Here is a 23,426-nt window from a genome sequence, read left to right as displayed (position 1 = left end):
GACTAGTGAGATAAAACAGAGAATTTATTTTTTGCAAAATTAGGAAATTACTCCTTCCCTCTCCAGTTCTGGAACATATTAACAGTGTGGGCTCTTCTACTTACTGCTCACCCAGTCAAAGCTACCTTCCTAATAAAATTTTTCTTATGCAAATATTTAAAATTAATTTGTACTTCATTATTTAAGAGTGATAAGATGATTTTAGACAGCATGGTCATACCAATTTAGGACTAAAATTTTGTCAGAAGGCATTCACAAAGTCGATAATACATAGTGAATTGCCTGGGATTTCTCTTAGGGAGTGCTATAAAGAAAGCCAAGCCAGGCAGAATCTTCAATTATATGGGAATGGCCAGAGACTTGGCCCAGTTATTCTGTAGGAGCATTTTTCATTCCTACAAGGAATATAAGCCCTCTCAAGGTCACCAAGGTGCCCCTTCTTAGGCTATGGTTATAGTTCATCGAATTCTTATTACCTTAGGTCTTTGCTATCTAGAGTGGCAGCAGAGTTTGGGTAACCAGTATATCTCTTGATGCCATCTACACTGATTTGCGACACACACAAGCTAGGCCAGGAAATCTGACTGGGATTAAAACTAAGCCACAGGTTTGGGTGTGCCATGCTTGCAGCCCTTCCTTCTTTGGGCCCTGAAGGTCGGGTAAGGGAATTAGACTGCTTGCTGGCAGAATAATTAGACAGTGAGTTAGCTAAGATTCTCAGTGTCTTGTTTCTCAGGCTACATATGGAAACTGACATGTGAACTCTAAGTTAAACATTTTCCTGCTATACTAGATATTCCGAAAGACCTAATATGTTTTCAGCTGATGAGATAGAAACCACTGGAAGAGCTGTTTTTTTCATGAAATTTCAGTTTGTACGAATGGAGGAGATATCCTGTATTCTGTTACATCTTATTTTTAGTGAAGAATTAACCAAACTGTAATGTGTAAAGAAACAAACAAAAAAAACCCTTAATTTACCATGAATTTGGTTGGTATTTGTTGAGTGGCAGTAATGCGAGACCCTGAGCACTTAGAGATCAGTAGGGTACAATTCTTACCTTCCAAGATCTTGCCTTCTAGTGAGGAGACAAATAGGCATAATGCAATGAAATCAATGCTTCAGCAAAGCTAGGCATGACACTGTGGGAGCACATAGGAAGGATGGAAGAATCAGCCTAAAAGACTGAGGTCAGGAAAATCTTCTCAAAGAACATGATCCCAGAGCTGGGATTAGTAGGAGTTAACCCAACAAAAGGTAGAGAAAATCTTTCCATTTCTGAATTCTGACAAACTCTGCCTCTCGTGCTCAGGAAGGAGACAGATGATGTGCTAGGGTGCACAGGGTAAACAGACACTCACTCTCGGGGTCAGGCAAGTGCCCTTTGTTCTCCACTTGCCTGTCTCTAGTCCTGGTCCTGCTCAGACTTTTTTTTGTTGTTGACTGGGATTACTTTTTTTTTTTAACATTTTTATTGGAGTATAATTGCTTTACAACTGTGTGTTAGTTTCTGCTTTATAACAAAGTGAATCAGTTATACACATACATATGTCCCCATATCTCTTCCCTGTTGCATCTCCCTCCCTCCCACCCCCCCATCCCACCCTTCTAGCTGGTCACAAAGCACCGAGCTGATCTCCGTGTGCTATGCAGCTGCTTCCCACTAGCTATCTATTTTACATTTGGTAGTGTATATATGTCCATGCCACTCTCTCACTTCATCCCATCTTACCCTTCCCCCTCCATATGTCCTCAAGTCCATTCTCTAGTAGGTCTGTGTCTTTATTCCCATCTTGCCCCTAGGTTCTTCATGATCACCTTTTTTTTTTTTAGATTCCATATATATGTGTTAGCATATGATATTTGTTTTTCTCTTTCTGACTAACTCCATTCTGTATGACAGACTCTAGGTCCATCCACCTCACTACAAATAACTCAATTTCATTTCGTTTTATGGCTGAGTAATATTCCATTGTATATATGTGCCACATCTTCTTTATCCATTCATCTGTTGATGGACACTTAGGTTGCTTCCATGTCCTGGCTATTGTAAATAGCTGCTCAGACTTTTTTTTTTTTTTATTTTTTTTATTTTTATTTTTTGCTTTATAACAAATTTAATCAGTTATACATATACATATGTTTCCATATCCCCTCCCTTTTGCGTCTCCCTCCCACCCTCCCTATCCCACCCCTCCAGGCGGTCACAAAGCAGAGAGCTGATCTACCTGTGCTATGCGGCTGCTTCCCACTAGCTATCTACCTTACGTTTGGTAGTGTATATATGTCCATGCCGCTCTTTCACTTTGTCACAGCTTACCCTTCCCCCTCCCCATATCCTCAAGTCCATTCTCTAGGAGGTCTGTGTCTTTATTCCTGTCTTACCCCTATGTTCTTCATGACATTTTTTTCCCTTAAATTCCATATATATGTGTTAGCATACAGTATTTGTCTTTCTCTTTCTGACTTACTTCACTCTGTATGACAGACTCTAGGTCTATCCACCTCATTACAAATAGCTCAATTTCATTTCTTTTTATGGCTGAGTAATATTCCATTGTATATATGTGCCACATCTTCTTTATCCATTCATCTGTTGATGGACACTTAGGTTGCTTCCATGTCCTGGCTATTGTAAATAGGTGCTCAGACTTTTTAAAGCTTTTAAGAGACTCTCTTAAAGAAGGAAGCACATTTTACCTCCACTGAAAACTTGTGTCCTTCTAGAGGTAGTTACAGTTAATTCTAGTTATTTGTGATACTTATGCTTTATGAAGTCACTGTGAACACTGTACAAGCAAATACTGAATCATTGCTCCTAGAGGAAATACAGGATTAGGTTCCTGTGAGCCTCTGGTCATGTTTTTAGTAACTGATCAATGCATTACCTTGTTTCATGTGTGTTTCTTATTTAATATATGCTGTTGATTCATTAACATTGAACTCACTGCCCATAGCACTATAACTCATGGCTGACCTAAGCTTATCTAACACATATTTTCTCCATAAGGCACATCACAGCTTTCTTGCACTTAGGAACACGAGATAGCATGGCAGCTGCCCTTGGGAACTATTTTAAATGGAAAAATCACCCACAAAAAGTGAAAAATGTGGCCCTAACTAGACTATGAGAAGGACACCTGATTCTAGTATGAGAGCTGAAACAAAAAGGCAGAGCATCACCTTCTCCCCCCTCAGCTGGGAACTTGTGCAATGGTTGAATCAGCTTTTCATCACTCTGCGCATGTCTGTGAATGACTGTAAAGCCTGCCAGTGTTGTTTTTCCTGTTACAAATAAATGTTAACCAGTAGGCGAATTCGTCCATGCAGAATCCACGAATAATGAGCATTGACTGTACTTCTGATAGTTCTACAGCTCTTCATTTTTTCTTCACTTTTCTTCTGCTCTTTGACATAGGTGAGGGGCCGTGAGACTTATGAAATGCTGCTGAAGATCAAAGAATCCCTGGAACTCATGCAGTACCTTCCTCAGCACACGATTGAAACATACAGGCAGCAGCAGCAACAGCAACACCAGCATTTACTTCAGAAACAGTGAGTGTGTCCCTGTGTCATTTTAGGAGATGTGAGTAAGATGACTGTTTATTCAGGTCAGCAACAGGGTGATGGTTGGGTGATGTAAAAGATGAGGTTGTGAGCAGAATATGGTAGGTTCAGATGGGCTGGGTGGGACACCTTTTTTCACTTCAATAATCTTCTGTTTCTTATAACCTTCCCTTTGAGAAGTTCCACCTATATTTTGAAATTGAATACAAACCATTTCAAGTGAATTACAAAAGAGACTCACACTAACAGAATTAGTTCTCTTGTCTATGCCTCTGATCCAAGCACATCTATCAATAGTAGAACTTTGAGTACACACTCTATTCTAGTAATAATGTGTCTGTTTAAAAACATGTTCTCTTCCTCATCTCAATAGACTATTTTGTCCCTCTCCTGGGATGCACACAATCCACTTTTGGGAAAACTGTTATAGAGACAGCACATAGGTTTTACTATGTGTCTTGAGTGCTGTGTTGAGGATTCAGAGTCCCAGTGCATGCTCATTTGGCAAACATCTGGATGCAGAAGGGCAAAGTGGCATCATATTGCCGTGTTTTAACATCCCCATTCTAGGTCTTCTTCCAGCGATACATGTTTACATCAATGAGGCCAGATTTTGCAACCATATTAGAATATACATACAACCTATTTACATGTTAATGTTTACCTAGATTCTTGGATCTTTGATTATGTTAATTGTTTTATGACTAACCTGAATAAAATAGCTCTTATAAAAGGAAGAGATGTTGGTGAATCAAGACTCCACTTATACTTACCCTTCTGTGGCTAAGAATAATCACTTGTTAGCTTAAAAACTATTGTGTCTGTACTGGAAGTATTGCCAGAGTCTCTGCAGATAGATGTAAAATATAGACATTTGGGGCTCATTTTAGTAATTCAAGCATTTAACTTTATTCTTCAGGTGAAAAAAAATAAACCCAAACCATCTTGCCTAAGTCAAAGATTGTCTTTTACAATAGAAATGTAAATGAGCAATAAATAGTGGATCTTTTCTCATGTATCATTAGCTACTCTAGAGACATATCTATGGAAACTGTAATAAAAAGAGATTGCTTTTCTTTCTTAAATCAAAATAAATGTAGGTGAGAAGGTTGGACTGCATTTCTGATAGTCAGAAGGCATCCTCTGAGCCCATAACTACTGACCATGAGGTGTGGGGTGGGCAGCAGGGGAATAGAAAATAAGTATGCTCTCTCTTTAAAGGACTTCAGGCTCTTTGAGCATTTAAGACCTTTTTTTCCTGGAAGAGATCTCACCATTCATTTCTGGCACGAAACTTTGCAAATCATAAATATAAGGTTTTAGAGTAAGGCTGACTGGAATGTTGAATCAGGTGGTTCCTTGGGGACACAGGGTACTCCAAAGGAGAATTAGAATTCAAGGTTACAGAATTCCCATTGCCAATCCTATATAGTCTTTAGGATATCATATAGAAATATATATTAATACATTCAAGTGCAAAACTGATTTAGTTCTTATAAACTCATAAAAGAGGAATCAAAGAAATAGACTTGTAACATCAATTACAAACCGAAAGGGGATAAATGCCTTCTCTAAGATATGCATGTCATGCTATTAAGACATACTCTCAGATCATCACCAGTTCACTCTGGAAATGTTTGGCTTAGCCAAAATGACCTCAGAAGGACTACTCCATAGCAGATCATGCTGAACTAGTTGCTCCGTGATTTCCTGCCTTTTTTTTTTTTTTTTTTTTTTTTTGCAGTACGAGGGCCTCTCACTGTTGTGGCCTCTCCCGTTGTGGAGCACAGGCTCCGGACGCACAGGCTCAGCGGCCATGGCTCATGGGCCCAGCCGCTCCGCGGCATGTGGGATCCTCCCAGACTGGGGCATGAACCCATGTCCCCTGCATCGGCAGGCGGACTCTCAACCACTGTGCCACCAGGGAAGCCCCTCCTGCCTTTTTTTAACAAGAAAAGTTCTGTCAGTATTAAATGGTGTGGTTTGAAAGGTCTGACCCTCTAGCACAGGGGTTGGCAAACTTTTTTTTCTGTAAAGCGCCAGTAGTAAATACCTTAGGCTTTCTGGTCCATATATATGGTCTCTTGTAGCTCCCCAGTTCAGAAGCACAGCAGCAAACCACAGACAATATGTAAACAAATGAGAGCAGCTGTTACAATAAAGTTTTATTTTATGGACATTGAAGTTTGAATTTCGTATAATTTTCACTTGTCATGAAACATTCTTCTTCTTTTGAATTTTTCCTACCTTGTAAAAATGTAAAAACTATTCTTAGTTTATGGGCCAGGTTTGGCCCATTCACTATAGTTTGCCAATCCTTCTTCTAGATAAAAGGGTGGCTTCTTCATGGCTTCCTGATGTTCATATTTTTTGATAGGAGTATCTGGAAGCTAATCTATATATTCTAAAGTAGAGACGTATCAAAAGATTTTAGGAAGTCTTTTAAGGTGTCATTTCAGTATCTAACAAAACAACAGCAGTCTTTAACAGAGACCTCTCTTGTCTTTCTTCTGGCTGAAAAAGACATGCCCATCTAGACACAAAATATGGTTCATCATCAGCTAAGACTGGAATAGTTGACGTGACTCACGTAATAAGCTTTTTACTGAAGATCTGCTACGTGAAAGCAGTAAAAATAGAGATGAGATAGATGAGGTTCCTGCCACCCTATAGTTTATGGTTTGGTGGTGAATTCCTAACCAGAACACCTTTTGAATCTTAAGAAAGCTCTGGAAGTTTATTTTCAGCATCATGTAAGTTCATAGGACAATTGTAAACAACTTGTATAGATTAGACAGTAGAAGGAATAGTTTTGTCATAGTTTTAGAGACTTTACAAGCCAAGATGATCTGTTTCAGTTGAAGGCATGTGCATTTGTTTGTTTACATGGAGTACACGAGGATATATAGTCCCATGTCCCTGGGTGATGAGTTATCCAGGGCTTATAACTTATCTAGCCTAATTGGCTTGCATTGCTCTAAAGGGAAATTGTTTTATTTATAATTAATATTCCATAAAACAATATTTCATCAAAGAAGAAAATATATCTTAAAATTATTATTTTAAGAAGCTCAAAAGATTTTAGAGACATATTTTCACTTTTTTGCATGTGTGGTCACAGATAAATAGCAAGGAATTTGTAGCCCCGTAGTTTCCTGTGGTATCCATTTATATGTATCATTGCATGTTTTTGAGTGCTTGTCTCACAGTGTATAAGAGCTAACTTCAGCTGTGATAACTTGTGCATGGAAATATAACAGACTGCAAAATGAAATCTTTGCAAAATATAGACATTTGGTCTAATTATGTCTTTGTTACATTATATATACATGGGTCTCCCTCCAATGATTGATATAAATTTATATAAATTCTCCAGTTGCTGTATTCTTCAGCTCAGTTTTTTTTCAGCTCTTTTATTTTTATACAAAGCTCCAAGAAAGAGCACAAATGATTAGACAAAGAAAACTGGAAATCTAATTCCTGGCAATCATTTGAAAAGAATACATCAGCTTGGAAAATGCCTATGATAGCCTGTAATTTCCTTTGCAAAAACTTAGTACCAATATTTTATGCTTGTAAGGAATCAATTTTATGCTTTTCTTTATAGTAGAGTGAAAATTAGTGGGAAGAGAATACACTCTGTACGAGGTAGCAATAAAATATTTTCAGTTTAATTGCTTCTATTAGTTCCTCACTATATGTTTTCTCGCTGCTTGCTTTTCATTTGTGCATGGTTTTCCCTATTCAAAAATTCCTTCACAATTACCTTCATGATCATAGGCTTTCTGGACGATAAATCTTACACTGAGTTTTTGTGAATTGAGTTGTTATAGCTATAAGTAGGCTTTATTACATTTATAAGGAAATTTGATTTTAGTTGATTTGCTCATATTAGAATAAACATAGGGAGTTACATTCATAGGAGCCAGAATCTAGCGAGAGGACAAATTGGACACATTCTTGCCACTGGACTCCTTACCATCATATTTTCAAGGGGCATGAACTCTTAAGACAGTTTTGCAGCAGCCACTTGAGACCTTTTTAGCAATCTTTTGACATGTGTACTTTTGACCAATACTATCTCTTGTTCATTTTTTTCCTTCTGTAATTTACCCTCCTTCTTGGGTAAGATCTGATCTGAGAGCAGCATTACTTTGTTAAAATTTTACTTAGCCCAACACTGGAGAATTATTTTTAAGTTTCTACAGGATAGATGTACTTTGATTTTAATACAAATGTATGACATCCTGAGGAGCTCTTAGCGTTTCCTTCTCCTTTATGATCACTTGATGATCGCGGCTTATTAGTATCAATGATATAGGTCAGAGAATATTGGAGCAGAACAGAATCTTCAAGACTATAGTTCTAGCCCCTTTGTGCTATAGCTGGGGAAACTGAGGCCCAATGAACTACACCTGTGATTTCATAGCCAGTTCATAATAAATCTGAGACTAGAATCAGATCTGGAAGACATAGCTCTTTACAATATTCTGGACTGCTTCGTTAGTTAAGAAAGTCATAATAAGAAAACAGAAAGCAAGCATTCATTCCCATTTTTCTGTCCCTGTATCAGGTAGTTGGTATTTACCCTTGTGGTTTCAGTATAAAGTCCTATTTCTTTAAGCTCATCTGGCTACGATTTTCTTCAAGAATGTTGATAATTATTCCTCTGATTCATGTATTCAAGTAATATTTTCAGAATTATCAATGTAGAAGAAAGCAGAAGACACAAATCTTTCTCTCTCTCACTGACAGATATGACTAATACCATATTTCTAAGTCTGACTTAGAAATTCTCCATGCTTCCAGAATATTTGTTTGAAATTGCCAGTTTCATAGATTAAAAAAAAGGTAAATATGGGCAGTTTCATGTGGTTCAACCTTATAGGTCATGGCACTGCACAAGCCTTTACAGTTTACACAGTTAGTTTAGAACTTCACGAAAATGTTAGGAAGTTGTCAGGACAGAGATTTATTAGCTCTGAATTGGTAATGCAGAAAAACACCCTCAGATTAATTAAATTCAGATAGATTAAATCACTTTTCTAAGTTCTCACGTCTCATTGCATAACTTGTCTCAATTCTAGTCTCAGTGTGCAATTCTCTGATCCAGACATTTTTTTATAAGTGAAAGATGATTTCTGCATGTTGTCTTATGCAATCCTTGGTCCAAGAGAAGCCCCAAGATGTAATATCCACACAAGAAGTCAAAGCCATTGTTCTTTAGTTGGTAATAAATTGCGCCCCTACTAATTTGTATTCTGGCATCTTCTTTAAGATGATCCCAATTCTTGCTGGTAAGATGGCTTACTAAATCTCAGCACTGAACAAGTGAAAATTGCTTTGTTCCTTTGCAAGGAGTAACCAAATGTGATTCAGAAGCCATCCGGGCAGTAATTCCCAAACAGTTCATGGTGTTGCACAACCCTTAGGAAAATAAGAGGATTTGTTCCTGGCATCCTTGTGTCATAATTGATTTCTTCATAATGCAAAAGTTGCTTTTGTGAGTTTGATATGTGCATTTCTAGGCCAAGTTTGTGACTGAAAGGATTAGGATATTTATCCATCACAATCTGGGCACATGCAAAATGCTCATTAGTAGTTCTTTACAAAGGCATGATGACACAGCCCCCAGACTGATAAGATCATATTTCTTCATACTTCAGAGTTAAGCTAGACAGGAACAGTAATGAGGTATCATAATTGGGCAGATGACATTTTACAAAAGATTGAAGTTACTTCTTGTCTCTGCATTCCTTTTTGCAATTAATTGAGTCCAGTATGCCAAGCACCATACTAAGCATCTTGACCTACCTTGTCTCAATAGTCCTCAACTGAGTAACTTGTGGAACTTCTTAAAAGTATATGTATGCCTGGATCCAAGCCTGGTCTCAGAAAGGATCCGGGAAAATGCATGTCTTTAAAGTTCCACAGGTGATTCTAATAGTTCTAGATAGCTACCATTGCCTTCTCTCATTTCTTCTTCATAAAAATCTTGGGAAGTTATCTCTGAGTAATCTTAAAGGAAAGTAAAGAGGAAGGAACAAAAATAGCCGTGCGGCATTCTGTTCTGACTATACTATGATCATGAAGGTAGAAGGATGTGTTTCTGTATTCAGTTGATTTGAATATATGAAGTCCTAAGCCTTCATCTTTTCTTTTCTCTGGTTCCTCTCTGCAGTCTCCTTTCAGCCTGCTTCAGGAATGAGCTTGTGGAGCCCCGGAGAGAAAGCCCGAGGCAATCTGACGTCTTCTTTAGACATTCCAGCCCCCCAAACCGATCAGTGTACCCATAGAGCCCCATCTCTGTATTTTGAGCGTATGTGTTTGTTGTGTTTCCGTGTGTGTGTGTGTGTGTGTGTGTGTGTGTATCAAGCCCTCATAGCCAGGACTTGAAGACACTTTGGCTCAGAGACCCAACTGCTCAAAGGCACACAGCCACTAGTAAGAAAATCTTTGAAGGGACTCAAAACTGTACAAGAAAGGACATTTTCTGCAGATCCTGTATCCTTAGATCTAGCATTGGTCCATCAGGAACCCCTGTGTCTGTCTGTGAGCTTTTGTGTTGTTTCTTGGGAGGGAGGAGCTCAGGTTGGGAAGAGGGGCATTACGATGTTTATTGGAACCCTTTTCTGTTACCTTCTGTTGTGTTTCTAAAACTCATGAAGAAGCTTTTGAGCAGGTCTCAAACTTAAGATGTCTTTTTAAGAAAAGGAGAAAAAAAAGGTTGTTATTGTCTGGGCAGAAGTAAACTGTAGGTGACTGAGAGACTCAGGCCCTTTTAATGCTGGTCATGCAATGATACTGCAAATAGTAACAAGCTAAGGTGTCAAGTGTACTGCTGGGCAGAGAGGTAATAACTACCATGAGTAACCACTGCGGGGAATGATTTTTTCTTCTTTTTGAGAACTTGCATTACCAGTATCCTCCCCTCATATGTAGTAGAAAGTTCATTAATTCTGTGCCAGGTCCTGCCACTGCCACCCCATGTCAGCATCTGATGTGATAGTTTTCCTTGCTTTTGGAAACCCTCCAAAATTTGTGTTTGGACCCCAAGGCAGGTAAACCTCTTTTGTCATTTTAAGAGGAGGGTAAAACTACCCCAGTAATATTCTTTCAGGCAGTCATATATCATTCTTCCATGTCCACCATGGAATTCAAAGTCCTCTCACCAAATCTATAATTAACTCCTTTGATTGGAGCTCCATAAAATCAGCCATATCACTGACACTGTTCAAATTGCCGTGTCCAGGACACTTATGCTTTGTTTAAGTGATGTCCAAGCAGACACATTTTTAAATCAACACTCCTGGCCTAAAAATGAAAGACAGAAAGAGTAGATAATTTTTCTTTTTTGGTTCAAAGACTTTAGAGAATCTATTTCTATTTTAAATCATGTTTTAAAATAATAGTATAAAGACTTAAAAAATCTGCTCCCCATACCAGGTCACCAGCTCTTTATTCTTTGTCACCACAGCAATGATTTCTTGTTATTGAGGCTGTTGCTTTATGAATGTGTGATTTTAATTTTCAATAAACTTTTGCATCTTGGTTTATCTCGCAGTTTTTCTTTTCTGTCTCTTTGGCTTTTTTTAATTCCTTAAATGCTAGAATATTTTCACTTAAGTGCTTGAAGTACCATGTGTAAGTCTAAAGAACAAGAAGAATAGGTCACTTTGCTTCTGTCTACACTATTGTCATAGTTGGTGTTTTTATTTAAGATACTCTGTATCAAGGTCATCAGTCTTAAAAGTAAATTTCAATGCCCATGCTAACTTGAAAATTTATTTTAGCCCTGTGCATGTTTAATTTCATCATAAAGAGCTAGGCACTATAGCATCATTTGTTCACATCTCTGAATAAGCCTTGAGTTATATCTTCAGTTGCCAAGTTCACTAGAAGAAATTTAAATCAAATTCCAGTTTATTAAACAAATTGGCTTCTGTGACACTGGTGTTAGGAAATATCCAGAAATCTGTGGTGGAACCTGTTGTGCATAGGTTTTTTAAAAAAATTACAGTACGTTCTGATCTTTGAGTAACAAGTTTTAAAAACTTCAAAAACAACCGTTCTAAATAAAACTAATATAGTCACTTAGAAAAATACTTAAGAAAAACAAGAAAAATACTTAAGAAAAAACATGTTTATGTTTTAGATAAAAGTATAATAGTAAAATCAGATGATCCTGTTACATTGGCACCGTTTTCAATTAATCTAAAAACCTTCTAATCCCTTTTAAGGAATTCACAAATTTCTTAAAGGGTTAGTGAGTATGTTTAATTTTTTAATGTTTGTTTTTTCTTCTGGAAGTTTTTTTTCCCCTTCACCCTATTTTTATGGAAGTTTTTAATGTGTTTATAGTGATGTTTATATAAATGCATATATTTGAACTGATAGAAAATATTTTATAATTACAGTTGATCTAGCTGGAGAATAAATGCAGCTGTTCGTCTTTAGAAGCAAGATTCCTCAGCTAGAGAGAAAAGTTACATTTGGGGAGGTACTGGGAAAAATTTCGAGGAGGAACAATTCCTTTTCTCATGTTCATGTCTTCCCTTTTTCTGACCTGTCCCATATCCACGGTGTTTTGCTCTACCCCCAATATCCCTTTCCCTTCTCGGATCCTGCCATGCAAAAGTGGTTTGGTAAAATAGATTCACCCTGATATATTGCCAGATTCCACTAGAGAGTTGCTTTTTCATTAGCAATGGAAGATTTAAGGCCAAAGAAGGAATCCTTTGGTGGAATTCTAGGACAAGTTGTAGGACAATGTCCAGGGCACTTACATAATCTCATTTAATCTTCATAGCAAGTCTTCTGGAGTGAGTGTAATGCCTGTTCTACAGATTAAGTAAATGAGACTCCAGAGACCTATATACTACCCAAAGGCACTTAATTGATTTGTGTCAGATCGAGAATGTGAACTCTAATATTTCGATTGGCTCCAAAATTTATGTTCCTTCTTTGTTTGTCTATGGTTTGTGACCTACCTTCCTCAACAATAATTTAAGTGGCTTAAAATAAATGAACTAATAAAATGGTCAAAAATAAAGACCACAAAAAACAGGAGAAAGGAATTGTAACAGGATTTGGAAGAAGGCATTCACTATAATTGAGGGTCCAGGGAAAATTCATAGCTCTTAAATACATTTTTACTTTCCTAGTGGTGGGCATTAATGGTTCAAGCAATGTTTCCATTAGCTCTTGCTGTACATTTGACTGATTTGCGAGGATGGGAGAGATATGTAGACATTTCTTTAGGTTACAGAGGACCAACCTGCCTCTGGAGTCTGGGCAACCTGGCATCTTTGTTACTTTGTGGTGGGCAAAGATAGAGGAAGAAGCACCTAACAAAGCTTCTCTTGGTCACCTTGCCCTGAACGTTCTTGCACTTGGATATGGACTTACAGATGTTCCTAAGTGTATTCAAATGTGCTGACTCTTATGCAAGCCTTCTACACAGGGATGGAGAGGTTTTGAGGATAGCTGGGTCTCCCTTTACTATATCCCTTGGTCTCCTATTTCCTCTCACTACTTCACCCACTTCTTGATGTATCCTATTGCACTCCACTGTCTTACTTCTGGGAAGATGTCACAGAATGAAAGGAAAAACTCTTAGACTAGGAGCCAAGAGACCTCTCAGCCCATCATTTAACAATGTGTGACTTGGGCACATTTTTTCTTAGAGTCTTATATTTACCCATCTGTACAACAGGCATAATCATTTCTACCCCTCCCTACCCTGCCATCCCATGTCCTCCTCCACAGGGATTTGAGACTCATTTGGAAAATTGATAAAGGAGAGCTTGGTAACCTGAAGAATCTAACAGTTGGGAGAGTTTATTATATAAATACCCATTTATACAACATGGATCTAAACCTGTCTTCTTGAGAAGGGCTAAAGTGAGAAATCAATACCCTCCTACTTTAAGACAGTGATTCTAAAATGCAGCTGAATTGTCAATTGCACATTAATTGTCATGTTCATTTATGCAAATATAGCATATTGTTTGAATTCTTCTAGTTGTGGCTCTTCAGTGATATGGAATGGAGTCTTCCCTGTTTTGTGTAATTATGGAGAATACAGAGAAGCAGCTTTGAAGTCCAAGCCTAGCACCACTGTAGCACTCAGGTGTTAGAGCCACTTGTTATTTTTTCAAACATTATTATAACATGTTTGTTTGGAACTTGGATTCATTTACAGAGCCTTCTAAATCTGATACACATACACACACACAAGCAAATAAAACTCAAAGAAACATTTTTCCTCTCTTCTCTAATAAAGATATGGCTGCAGCAGGGAGGAGACAAATAGGAACAAAATAATACATTTTATTTGAGGAGTGTAAATGGGGAGGTTTTCCCCTTTTGCATGCTCAGCCCAATCTTCATTCTCTGGTCACAATAATGACACACAGTAAATGCCTGACAGTGTGTACAGTTCTTCCTCATCTTATCTTTTTTGGTTCTCACCATAGCTCTACAAGGTAGGTTGGATTGTTATCCCATTGTATCCACTACTCTATGAGCTTCTCTGAGATGGGACCATTTCTTATTAGTTTTCCCACCTTTAGCACCTAACTCATGCAGTAAGTGTATATATTTTTAGTTTTTATATATTTTAGTTTTCTGATGAGGGATATTTACTGGCTTGCACAGCGACCTATAGCTTTCTAACATATGCTGGAGGGAGACTTAAACGTTGTTGACTCTATATCCTTCCCCGATTCTAGTAGATATCACTAGTTTTATATTCAAGGGAACAGTCAGGAATGGCAGTTGAATAGGGAATGTTGTATATAATATAATACATAGTATGACAAACCAATTCTAGTAAATCTCCAAATTGAAATAATGCTGAATGGAAAACTGTTTTTTGTTTTTGTTTTTGTTTTTGTTTTCTTTGTCTCTCAAGAGACTTGTGGAAACTTAACAGAACAGTTGTTTGGACTCCCGGGTTCACCTTGTGTAGAGAGGCTGTTGACATTCTGGTGGGTTCCCTCATGGCCCATGAACAGCTAAGCTGAGAAAGCATGTTTCCATGTTGAGGCCTCTGCATGATGGCAGGTTGTGCTACCAAATGCCCTGTTTGACTGGCTTTGTGGTTATTTTCTGCATATGCCCAAATGACCTAGGAAGCTATAGGTGAAATGCCTCAGCTGCAATTTAGCATGGCATCTCCATGTCTTTCATAAGCCTTTGGGTCTTCACTCAGTTCTTTTCCCTTATTGATTTTCACATTGAAAGGGATGGAGAAAACAATAGAGGGGAAAAGAAGATGCAATGATTTCCCCTCTCACAAAGGAGATGCTTTAGGAAGATATTCAGCTTTGTCCTCTACTCATGTAGGAAACACACGATTTGATGATAGCCTTGTGATCCCTGCCAAGGTAGGAGAGATTCTCAGATAGAAACACAAATAAGTTCCTGTCATTGTTCTAGAGGAATATTTTTGCAAGTGTACAGTTAAGGTTATGTTTTAATATGAGACCTGTTGGAAATGACCAGTCCCCACTCTTCAGCGTCCTGTGCTCACCATCCTTCCCATGTTTGTGTTCCCAGGACCTCGATGCAGTCTCAGTCTTCCTACGGGAACAGCTCCCCACCTCTGAACAAAATGAACAGCATGAACAAGCTGCCTTCCGTGAGCCAGCTTATCAACCCTCAGCAGCGCAACACCCTCACTCCCACCACCATTCCCGATGGCATGGGAGCCAACAGTAAGAGCATCTCCCTTTAGCTGCAGCTGGAGGACCAATAGGGCTAGTGTAGGGGAAGACTTTGCTCTGGGATTGGGGGAAGGCTTGCTCTGAAGCTACGTGAGAGGCACAGTGGACAGGACAGATCAAAGTTGAGTGGCTTAAATTTCTCACGGTGAACTTTTTCTCACTTTTAAGATGTATGGTTCATTACAAAGCACACTGGTAGAGAGAGAGAAGGCTGTTCCTTTAGTAGGGATAAGGATCTCTGGGAAAATGAGCAGTCGACATCCTGCCAACCTGGATGGGGACCCACCTTCTACATTCTTTGAGATAGTCAAAAGGAAATATGCCCAACTTGTGGGAAGTAGCATAGTGTGGTGGACTTAAAATCTAGAGAAATAGATCATAGTCTGGACTCTATTGCAGCGTTAGCTGCATAACTCTGGACAAGTCACCTCTCTGCTCTAATGCTCAGTTTTCCATTCATAAAATTATCACTCTGCACAGTTAACAGTTTATGCGTCTGTGGCCCTACACTTTTGGGCTTCTCAACTCATCTATTCCATCCTATACACAGTTATTAAAGAATTGACATAGGGAAAGGAGTCTCCCTTTTATTTATTCACACACAGATTCTTCATATCAACTAAGTATAACTATAAGAGACAATGTGAGAATCGGGCCTCAACATGGATGATGATTGGTGCATAGCTTTGCTGTAAATATTATTAGCTTGTCTACTAGAACTTAACCTAACAGAGTGGATGCCCAAACTTGAAAGAAAAAAAGGATGGTAAAAATGCAGAAGGGATGCAAAAGCCCAAATACTGTCCATGTATCCTATAATTACCCTCATAAAACAGTGCCTCAGTCTTGTCCTAGAAATCGTTCATTATTTTGATCAAGCCTTTAAACTTGCATTTCAATGTTGCCTTGAAGAGACTGGGTTTTCTTAAAGAAGTTAAGGGAGGCTAAGATTATGACTCTTTCTGGTTCTGATAGCACATGTTTAGATTTTAATGAGATAAGAGATATATGAGGTTTGGTTACCTGGTATGACAACGAAGACATTAGAGCCAGACTGCTCTCTCACTAGTGACAAATACATCCTAAGACTCTAAACCTGACCCTTTGGCAGGTCTGCTGTTTTGACAGTAAAAGGAAAAGGAACCATTTATTTTTTGCTTTCTTTCTGATGACGTCTTAGAGTCCTCAACTTTTTCTTGAGATGACAAAATAGTGGTAGTGGTAATGATCCTTCACATTTGTGTAACAGGTTACTTACTTTTTCTTATTTATGCTTCATAATTTTCCTCTAATGGCATCAGGAAAGTCGGTGGGGAAACTGATAAGACATGCTAGGCCTATGCTCTTTAACTAGCTAGTTGGTGGCAGAGGCCTTTCCCCTTTGGCACACTACTGTTCACTGAAGTAGAAGCAAATTACATTCATCTTTTTGTAGATATGTTATTTCACTATTTTTTTTACCTGAAGACAAAATTTGTTTCATAAATATTATTGGTATTGAGGTTTTCTTCTCCCTAAGTGAATGTTTACACTTTATGGTTTAGTAGGAAACCAAACCAAGTTGGTGGTGTTCCCAAATATAATCATGAAATGGACCAGAAAAAAGAGCTGGGGTCTTTCATTGCATCCTTCCTTATGAGGCATTTGGTTCCCTACAAATATTACAATAAATCCTCCTGTTCCCAAACCAATATTCCAAAGGTCTCTCTTTCATTCAAAGGTTTGTTCACTTAAGTTTTCTGAGCATCTGCTTTGTGCCAGGCACTGTGCTCAGGTCTGTGGGGACCCAGATGTGTATAAGGTCTAATCTCCATGCTTCAGGAGACTAGCCTAGTGAGGGACTCAGAAATATAACCCATGAAGACAAATACAAGGAGGACTATATTAACATCAGGAGCAGCAAGCAACTGGGACAGAGCATTAGAAGTAGAGAACAAAGTGGGAAGAGATCGTCCTAAGAGAATGTACCAAGGTCAAGAAGTATGTAATTAGTTTGGAGTTTGGTGACTATTCTGTTCAATGAGATGTAGGGTGCTTAAAGGGGTGTAGTGAGAGATAAGACTGAAAAGGAAGGCTGGTAGATTAGGCCCTTGGTAACATTAAACCAGGCGAGATGGACCACTGGGATTTTCGTATGTGATGATGGTAGTAACCCTCTCTGTTCCTCCTGCTTCTGTTCAGTTCCTATGATGGGCACCCACATGCCAATGGCTGGAGACATGAATGGACTCAGCCCCACCCAGGCCCTCCCTCCCCCTCTCTCCATGCCATCCACCTCCCACTGCACTCCCCCACCTCCGTACCCCACAGATTGCAGCCTTGTCAGGTGAGTCCACAGCATGTGTCCCTGGGGTCCTGTCCTAAGCATCTCTGGGTGGTGGAGGGTGGATACCATCAAAGTTAATAGCACAGTTGGAAAGAAAGCAAAGCAGCCCAGTGGTTGAAGTTCAGCCACTGTTATCTCTGATCTATGGAGTCGTCAGCAGCGTTTAATCAAAGCAAACCACAACAGTCAGCATGGGAAAAAGTGAAAATGTGAGTTGATAGGCATATAAGTTTTCATGCCTGTTTCCCCCATCTTCACTTACTCCCCCCCTCCCCCATCACATTTTTACAGTAAGATGTGGCCTTCAGATTGGTGCTCAGGGCTGGGGCTCCCAAATGGGCACTAAACTTGCTATCTTGCTCCCTTTCCTGCTCTCTAGGCCTCATAGCTCTCAGCCACCATGGGATCATTATTTTAGAGTTGGATGTCCATAAAGAAGTTTGAATGTTAGTAAAAATGACAGGGATTTTCAAGAACCTGATGGCCTCTTTTGCTTTGTCGTATGGGAACTAGGGACATTCCAGGAAAGGGAGTTCAAATAGCCAGAAGAAAGAAAGGCATGAAGTCTGGAAAATTCTGTTTCCAACAGAGGCAAGCATTGGTGCCCAAATCTCATGCCTAGTGCCCTGCTTCATGTGCAGAATGATTTTTTCATTTGGCTGCTGATATAATATGTGTTGGTTCCCATGTGATGGATGCAACAGTACTAGCAGTGTCAGAGAGATGACAAAGTGCATGGCTCATCATCCAGCATCTGGCTCTGTGACGGTGGTGGCATCACCAATCTGAGACCAGAGCCGTAAAGGAGTGGGTCTGTATTTTGATGAGGACACTGATCAAAAAGCATGAATGACTTCACAGTATAGTGGCCTACAATTTTTTCTTAGCCACATAAACCATTCTCAGAAACCCCAGATATAAACAATTGAAGGAGAGGTGCTCTTTTTGAAGTGAAGAGCTAGGAGGCAAGAGGGCTGGAAACCTGAGCACTGGACTCCTTCCTTTCACCCCCTGCAATGGCTCCTAAGACACTGATATGGAACCCCTAGAATTCCACCAGTCACCATTTGAAAATCTCTGCTCTGCAGGCATCTTTAAGCAGTTGATTTTAATTTTATAGACCTAAAGTTTGTGTCCCTAATCATCCCCAGACCTCCAATCCAAGGCCCCACATATATTTTGTCTGCCCCTAATCTCTTATGTAGGGCATCCCAGGGCAAAATGTTGGGTTTTCCTTTATCTTGCCAATGCAGTTGGGGTGAACTTTCTTTTTCTGTTTCCTCCTTCCTCTTCCCTCCTCCCTCTGCAGTTTCTTAGCGAGGTTGGGCTGTTCATCATGTCTGGACTATTTCACGACCCAGGGGCTGACCACCATCTATCAGATTGAGCATTACTCCATGGATGTAAGTAAACGTTAGACTTTTCTCTTGAGTTTTATTCCTTAAATTCCTCCCTCTGGTGACATTCACCTTGTAGTTGAATCCCCTCTGTTTTTTGTCCTATCCCAGTCCTCAGTTTTGTTGGGACCCATAACCGTATTAGAAAGATTCCCAGGCCTCCACCTCTACATATGAGAAGCTCAGGATCAGTGGTCCTCAGCTTCTCTGATCAGTCAGCAGTTGTCTGTTGTGTGCATACTATATGCAGAGTGGGAGTGAGATCTGATTCCCACCTTCAAGGAATGTATGATCTCTAAAGAATTCAGAGGACTTTTTGGTTGTTCTTATTAATTGGTGTAAGACCCCAGGGAGGATAGCAGGAATCAGGTGATGTTATTCTCACTTTAAAACATGGAGAGATGACAATATGGTCATTTGCCATGATGGGTTGATGACAGAACCAGGAATAGAACCCTGAGATGTAAGCTTCCAGTCTTTAACTCTATTGATTGGCCTTTTCTGCCTTTCTTTAAAATAAGATGTCACAGAGGATTGAGCTGTGCCTCTCGATTAGAACCATATGTTCATTCATGGTCAATTCTACCAGAGTAGGTCCCAGCCATCCCTGATCACTGGGAAAGATCACTGGTCATTGGTTCAAGTCCCAACTATGCTTCTTAGTGGTAATGAGAACTTGGGGTTATCACTTTGCTTCTCTGGTCCTCAGTTAATCCAATTAGGTTCAAAATCATTGCCTTCTGGCTCTGATAGTCTTGGAAGCAAGCTGGATAGGAGGGGACATTTTCTTGCTTCCTACAGCACTTCTTGAACTACTGTTCACACGAGTGGGAGCTCATTTTGTTTGGTTTACAACAATCTGGTTTTCCTCCCAGGCTGCTCTTTATGCTGCTCTCTTTGGGGTTCACTATCCTCCTTTCTAGCTTCCAGAGGGCCCTTTGGGCTAGTGGAAGAAGATACTCTCTGTCTCTGCTGCCGCTTCTGTAGCTGGGACCTCTTTTTGCCCCCCACCCCCCCTTGAGCACCGATGCTAGAGATGTCCCTGCAAGCGTGAGAACACCTCTGCCCTCTGGTGACAAGTATATGCTGTGCTGCCCCTATGCCCGCCCCTCTCCACTCCCTCAATCACCCCTGGCTGCTGCTCCCTGATGGAAGAAATTAAAAGTAAGTGCTATAGAGAAAGCTTTAGGAGTACGTTCCGACAAGTTTCAGAGAACTTTACAATGATGTGCATCCGTTGAAGGCAGTTTGACACAAGACAGTGTGTTGCCCTGTGTCTGAGAGCCTTACATGATGGAACAGGAAATTTGTCCCTTCCCTATATTTTTAAAGTTTTACCTTCAACTGGCTCACTCTCCCTGCTGGGGAATATGTCAGGATGCCCCTTTAGCTTCAAGGATCTGCTGATGCTCTCCACAAATCTATCTCTGCTGGTGTTGGCTAGGTACTGGGCCAGGCTCTGGGCCACAGCTTTCTCACCTGTCAGTATAAGTTAAAATCTATCTAGAGAGTAATGCAGATTAATGGAGCCTAGTGTACAGAGAGTTTTGGACTTACTGTGAGTTTCAGAAGCATAAAGAGTTATGCTCACTTATCTATTTGTGGAATAACTTCTTTATAATGTATTCATCTGCTAGAATAGGAAATTGGAGTACCCACACTGCACATTTCCAAACTAGGAAATATTGGGAGGCTATCTAATTTCCGCATCCTCACTTCAGCTTCTTCCTGCTCATCACTGGAAATAGACAACTCCTTTTCTTCTTGACTCTCAACACCAGTCTCAGTTACTTCACATACCTCCCTGGAAAAGGAATATGGTTAAATTTTGGAGTTGTTATAAGTATTCCCTCTAAGATGCAAGGATGGGTTAATCATGGTATAACATAGTAATAATTCAGATGATTAAGATTTGCATAGTGTGCTTTATAATTTGCAGAGTACTTTCATATCCACATTTGCATATGAGTCCACAGTAAGTGTTGACCTAAAAAGGAATTGTATCCCATTTTACCAATGAGGAAACTGAGGCCAGTAGAAAATAAGTGACTTAATGAAGATCTAGAGCCAGTCAGTGACAGAATAAGAACTTCTGTCAAGGTCTTCTGACTCTAAGCACAATGTTCTTTCTACCTACCATACTGCTCCATAAAAAATGTGAGCCAATGTTAAAACAAGTTAATGAGGAGCTAGTTCAGGTAAACAGAGATGCTACCACAGTTAGTTAAGATCAACCATCTTTGTTATGCCTTCTACCCCCAACCACAGAACATGGACACATACTCTGTATTTTGATACCCTGATTTATCCAAACACCAAGAAACCTTTTGGCCATTAGGGCAGTTTTAGGCTCAGAGGCGGTCCTGAATCCACAGTTCATTCCTTAATTGTGTAACTTTAGAATTATCAACCTCTCTGACCTTCAGCTTTTCTGTCTATAAAATAGGTGGAATAATATCTACCACTAATCTTAGCATTAAATGAGATCATGGGGCTTCCCTGGTGGCGCAGTGGTTGAGAGTGTACCTGCCGATGCAGGAGACACGAGTTCATGCCCTGGTCCAGGAGGATCCTGCATGCCAAAGAGCGGCTGGGCCCGTGAGCCATGGCCGCTGAGCCTGCGCGTCCGGAGCCTGTGCTCCGCAACGGGAGAGGCCACAACAGTGAGAGGCCCACGTACCGCAAAAAAAAAAAAAAAAAAAAAAAAAAAAAAAAAAGAGATCATGAATAAAAAATAATTAGTTCAACCCCTGGCATGTTGAAAGAGTTCAGTATCTGTTAGTAATCTTTTGTTCCCATCTCCTCATTTGAGAAGTGGTGGCATTCCATTAATATCTTTCTTCCAGTGATTAGAGTGAGGTAGATTTGGGAGTTGGAAGTTTCCTTTACCTAATATTTTTGTTTGGGGATTTGTGTTCTCTGATCTAAATATTACCTCTATTTTACAACTGAAGAAACTGAGACCAATAGAGAATAAGTAAAATGCTACATACAAGAAGAGATGGCACCTCAAGCCTGTATATCTGTGCTTAGTTACATATATGCCAAAGATTAATAAAGAGCTAATTTTATTTTCCAATTTAGAGTTCAGTAAATGCAGGTCAGTTAAAGCCGAGCATTGGGGAATGACAGAATGGTGTGGACTAAATGTCAGTTTGTCCCTTTGTCTTAATTCTTCCTGATTTGCTTCCCTATTGCACAGGATTTGGCAAGTCTAAAAATCCCTGAGCAATTCCGACATGCCATCTGGAAAGGCATCCTGGACCACCGGCAGCTCCACGACTTCTCGTCCCCTCCCCACCTCCTGCGGACCCCAAGTGGTGCCTCCACAGTCAGTGTGGGCTCCAGTGAGACCCGGGGCGAGCGTGTAATTGACGCTGTGCGCTTCACCCTCCGCCAGACCATCTCCTTCCCACCTCGCGATGAGTGGAATGACTTCAACTTTGACATGGATGCTCGTCGCAACAAGCAACAGCGCATCAAAGAGGAGGGGGAGTGAGATGAGCGTTGCGGTTTGAGCTTTTTCCGTCTTCCCACCCGCTAACCCCACTACAAGTCACCACTGTTTGACCAACCAAGCATTTTTCCTAGCTCCTCTCCTTCCTCTTTTCAGTCAGGTTTCTTAAGGGAAGGAGAAGGAAGAGGCTACTTTTTACCTAATGTGCAACCTGGCATCTGATTCTGATTCTGGCTTTAAGCCTTCAGATCTCTTGCTTGCAGGACTGAAATTGTCATGGCTAGGTAGAAGTGAGCAAAAAAGCAGTGGGTGCCTCCTTAAGCTGCAGAGGTCTCTCCTTGACTTTTATAAAGCATTTTCACCCTTATAGTCTAAGACTATATATATAAATATATAAATATACAGTATATATTTTTGGGTGGGGGGCATTGAGTATTGTTTGAAATGTAATTTAAAGGAAAAAAATGAGTTGCACTTATTGCCTTTTTTTTTTTTTTTTTTTTTTTTTACTTTTTGGATGGCTTATCTATACCCCGTCTCTCAAGACCAGCCATGTATGGTAATGGGTATCTAGATCTTGATAGGACATGTGAGTGACAGTGACATGTAGGTGCCTTCAGTTCTTTTGATGCTAAACACATGCCACATCAAACCTTTGGTTAGATCTGCTTGTTATTATGTGGGTGAGACTATATACATATGTACACGATTCTCTATGTTGGTATATTTTATGTTACTGATATCCCTACTACTGATAGTGGTTGCCTTTGGGGTGATTTAGTTCAAGTACAAGAAAAAGTTCATGTTCACACTATCACTCACCATAGGAAAGGAAATATTCTCTCTTGCTTTTGGTTGGGATTGGGGAATGTGAGTCATGGCTAAAATTGTTAAAAAGTCATGGAAACCAGTTAAATAACACCTGGTATCATGTGTCTGGGTATTTCAG

The 23,426-nt window shown here is 39.8% G+C and overlaps 1 protein-coding gene across 9 annotated transcripts in view; it reads left to right on the top strand.

Moving 5' to 3' along the window:
• The window catches only part of TP63 (tumor protein p63), a gene marked incomplete at both ends in the record, with an annotated part of 209,989 nt that extends 187,470 nt beyond the window's left edge, over positions 1-22,519 (top strand). For 5 of the 9 annotated variants that reach the window (XM_082624675.1, XM_082624674.1, XM_082624676.1 and 2 more), the window contains 5 exons: positions 3,420-3,556; positions 15,131-15,288; positions 17,479-17,623; positions 18,933-19,026; positions 22,223-22,519. In XM_082624675.1, the coding sequence (XP_082480801.1) occupies positions 3,420-3,556; positions 15,131-15,288; positions 17,479-17,623; positions 18,933-19,026; positions 22,223-22,519 (831 nt within the window). Of the gene's footprint in view, positions 1-3,419; positions 3,557-9,749; positions 9,865-15,130; positions 15,289-17,478; positions 17,624-18,932; positions 19,027-22,222 lie in introns of those variants that run through there. The other 4 variants (XM_082624680.1, XM_082624679.1, XM_082624682.1 and 1 more) reach the window with 1 other exon arrangement.
• Between the last annotated feature and the right edge of the window lie 907 nt (positions 22,520-23,426).

This window comes from Mesoplodon mirus (genome assembly GCF_964341445.2).
Source record: "Mesoplodon mirus genome assembly, chromosome: 6".
Taxonomy (NCBI): domain Eukaryota; kingdom Metazoa; phylum Chordata; class Mammalia; order Artiodactyla; family Ziphiidae; genus Mesoplodon; species Mesoplodon mirus.
This window is presented reverse-complemented; position numbering and strand designations above follow the sequence as displayed.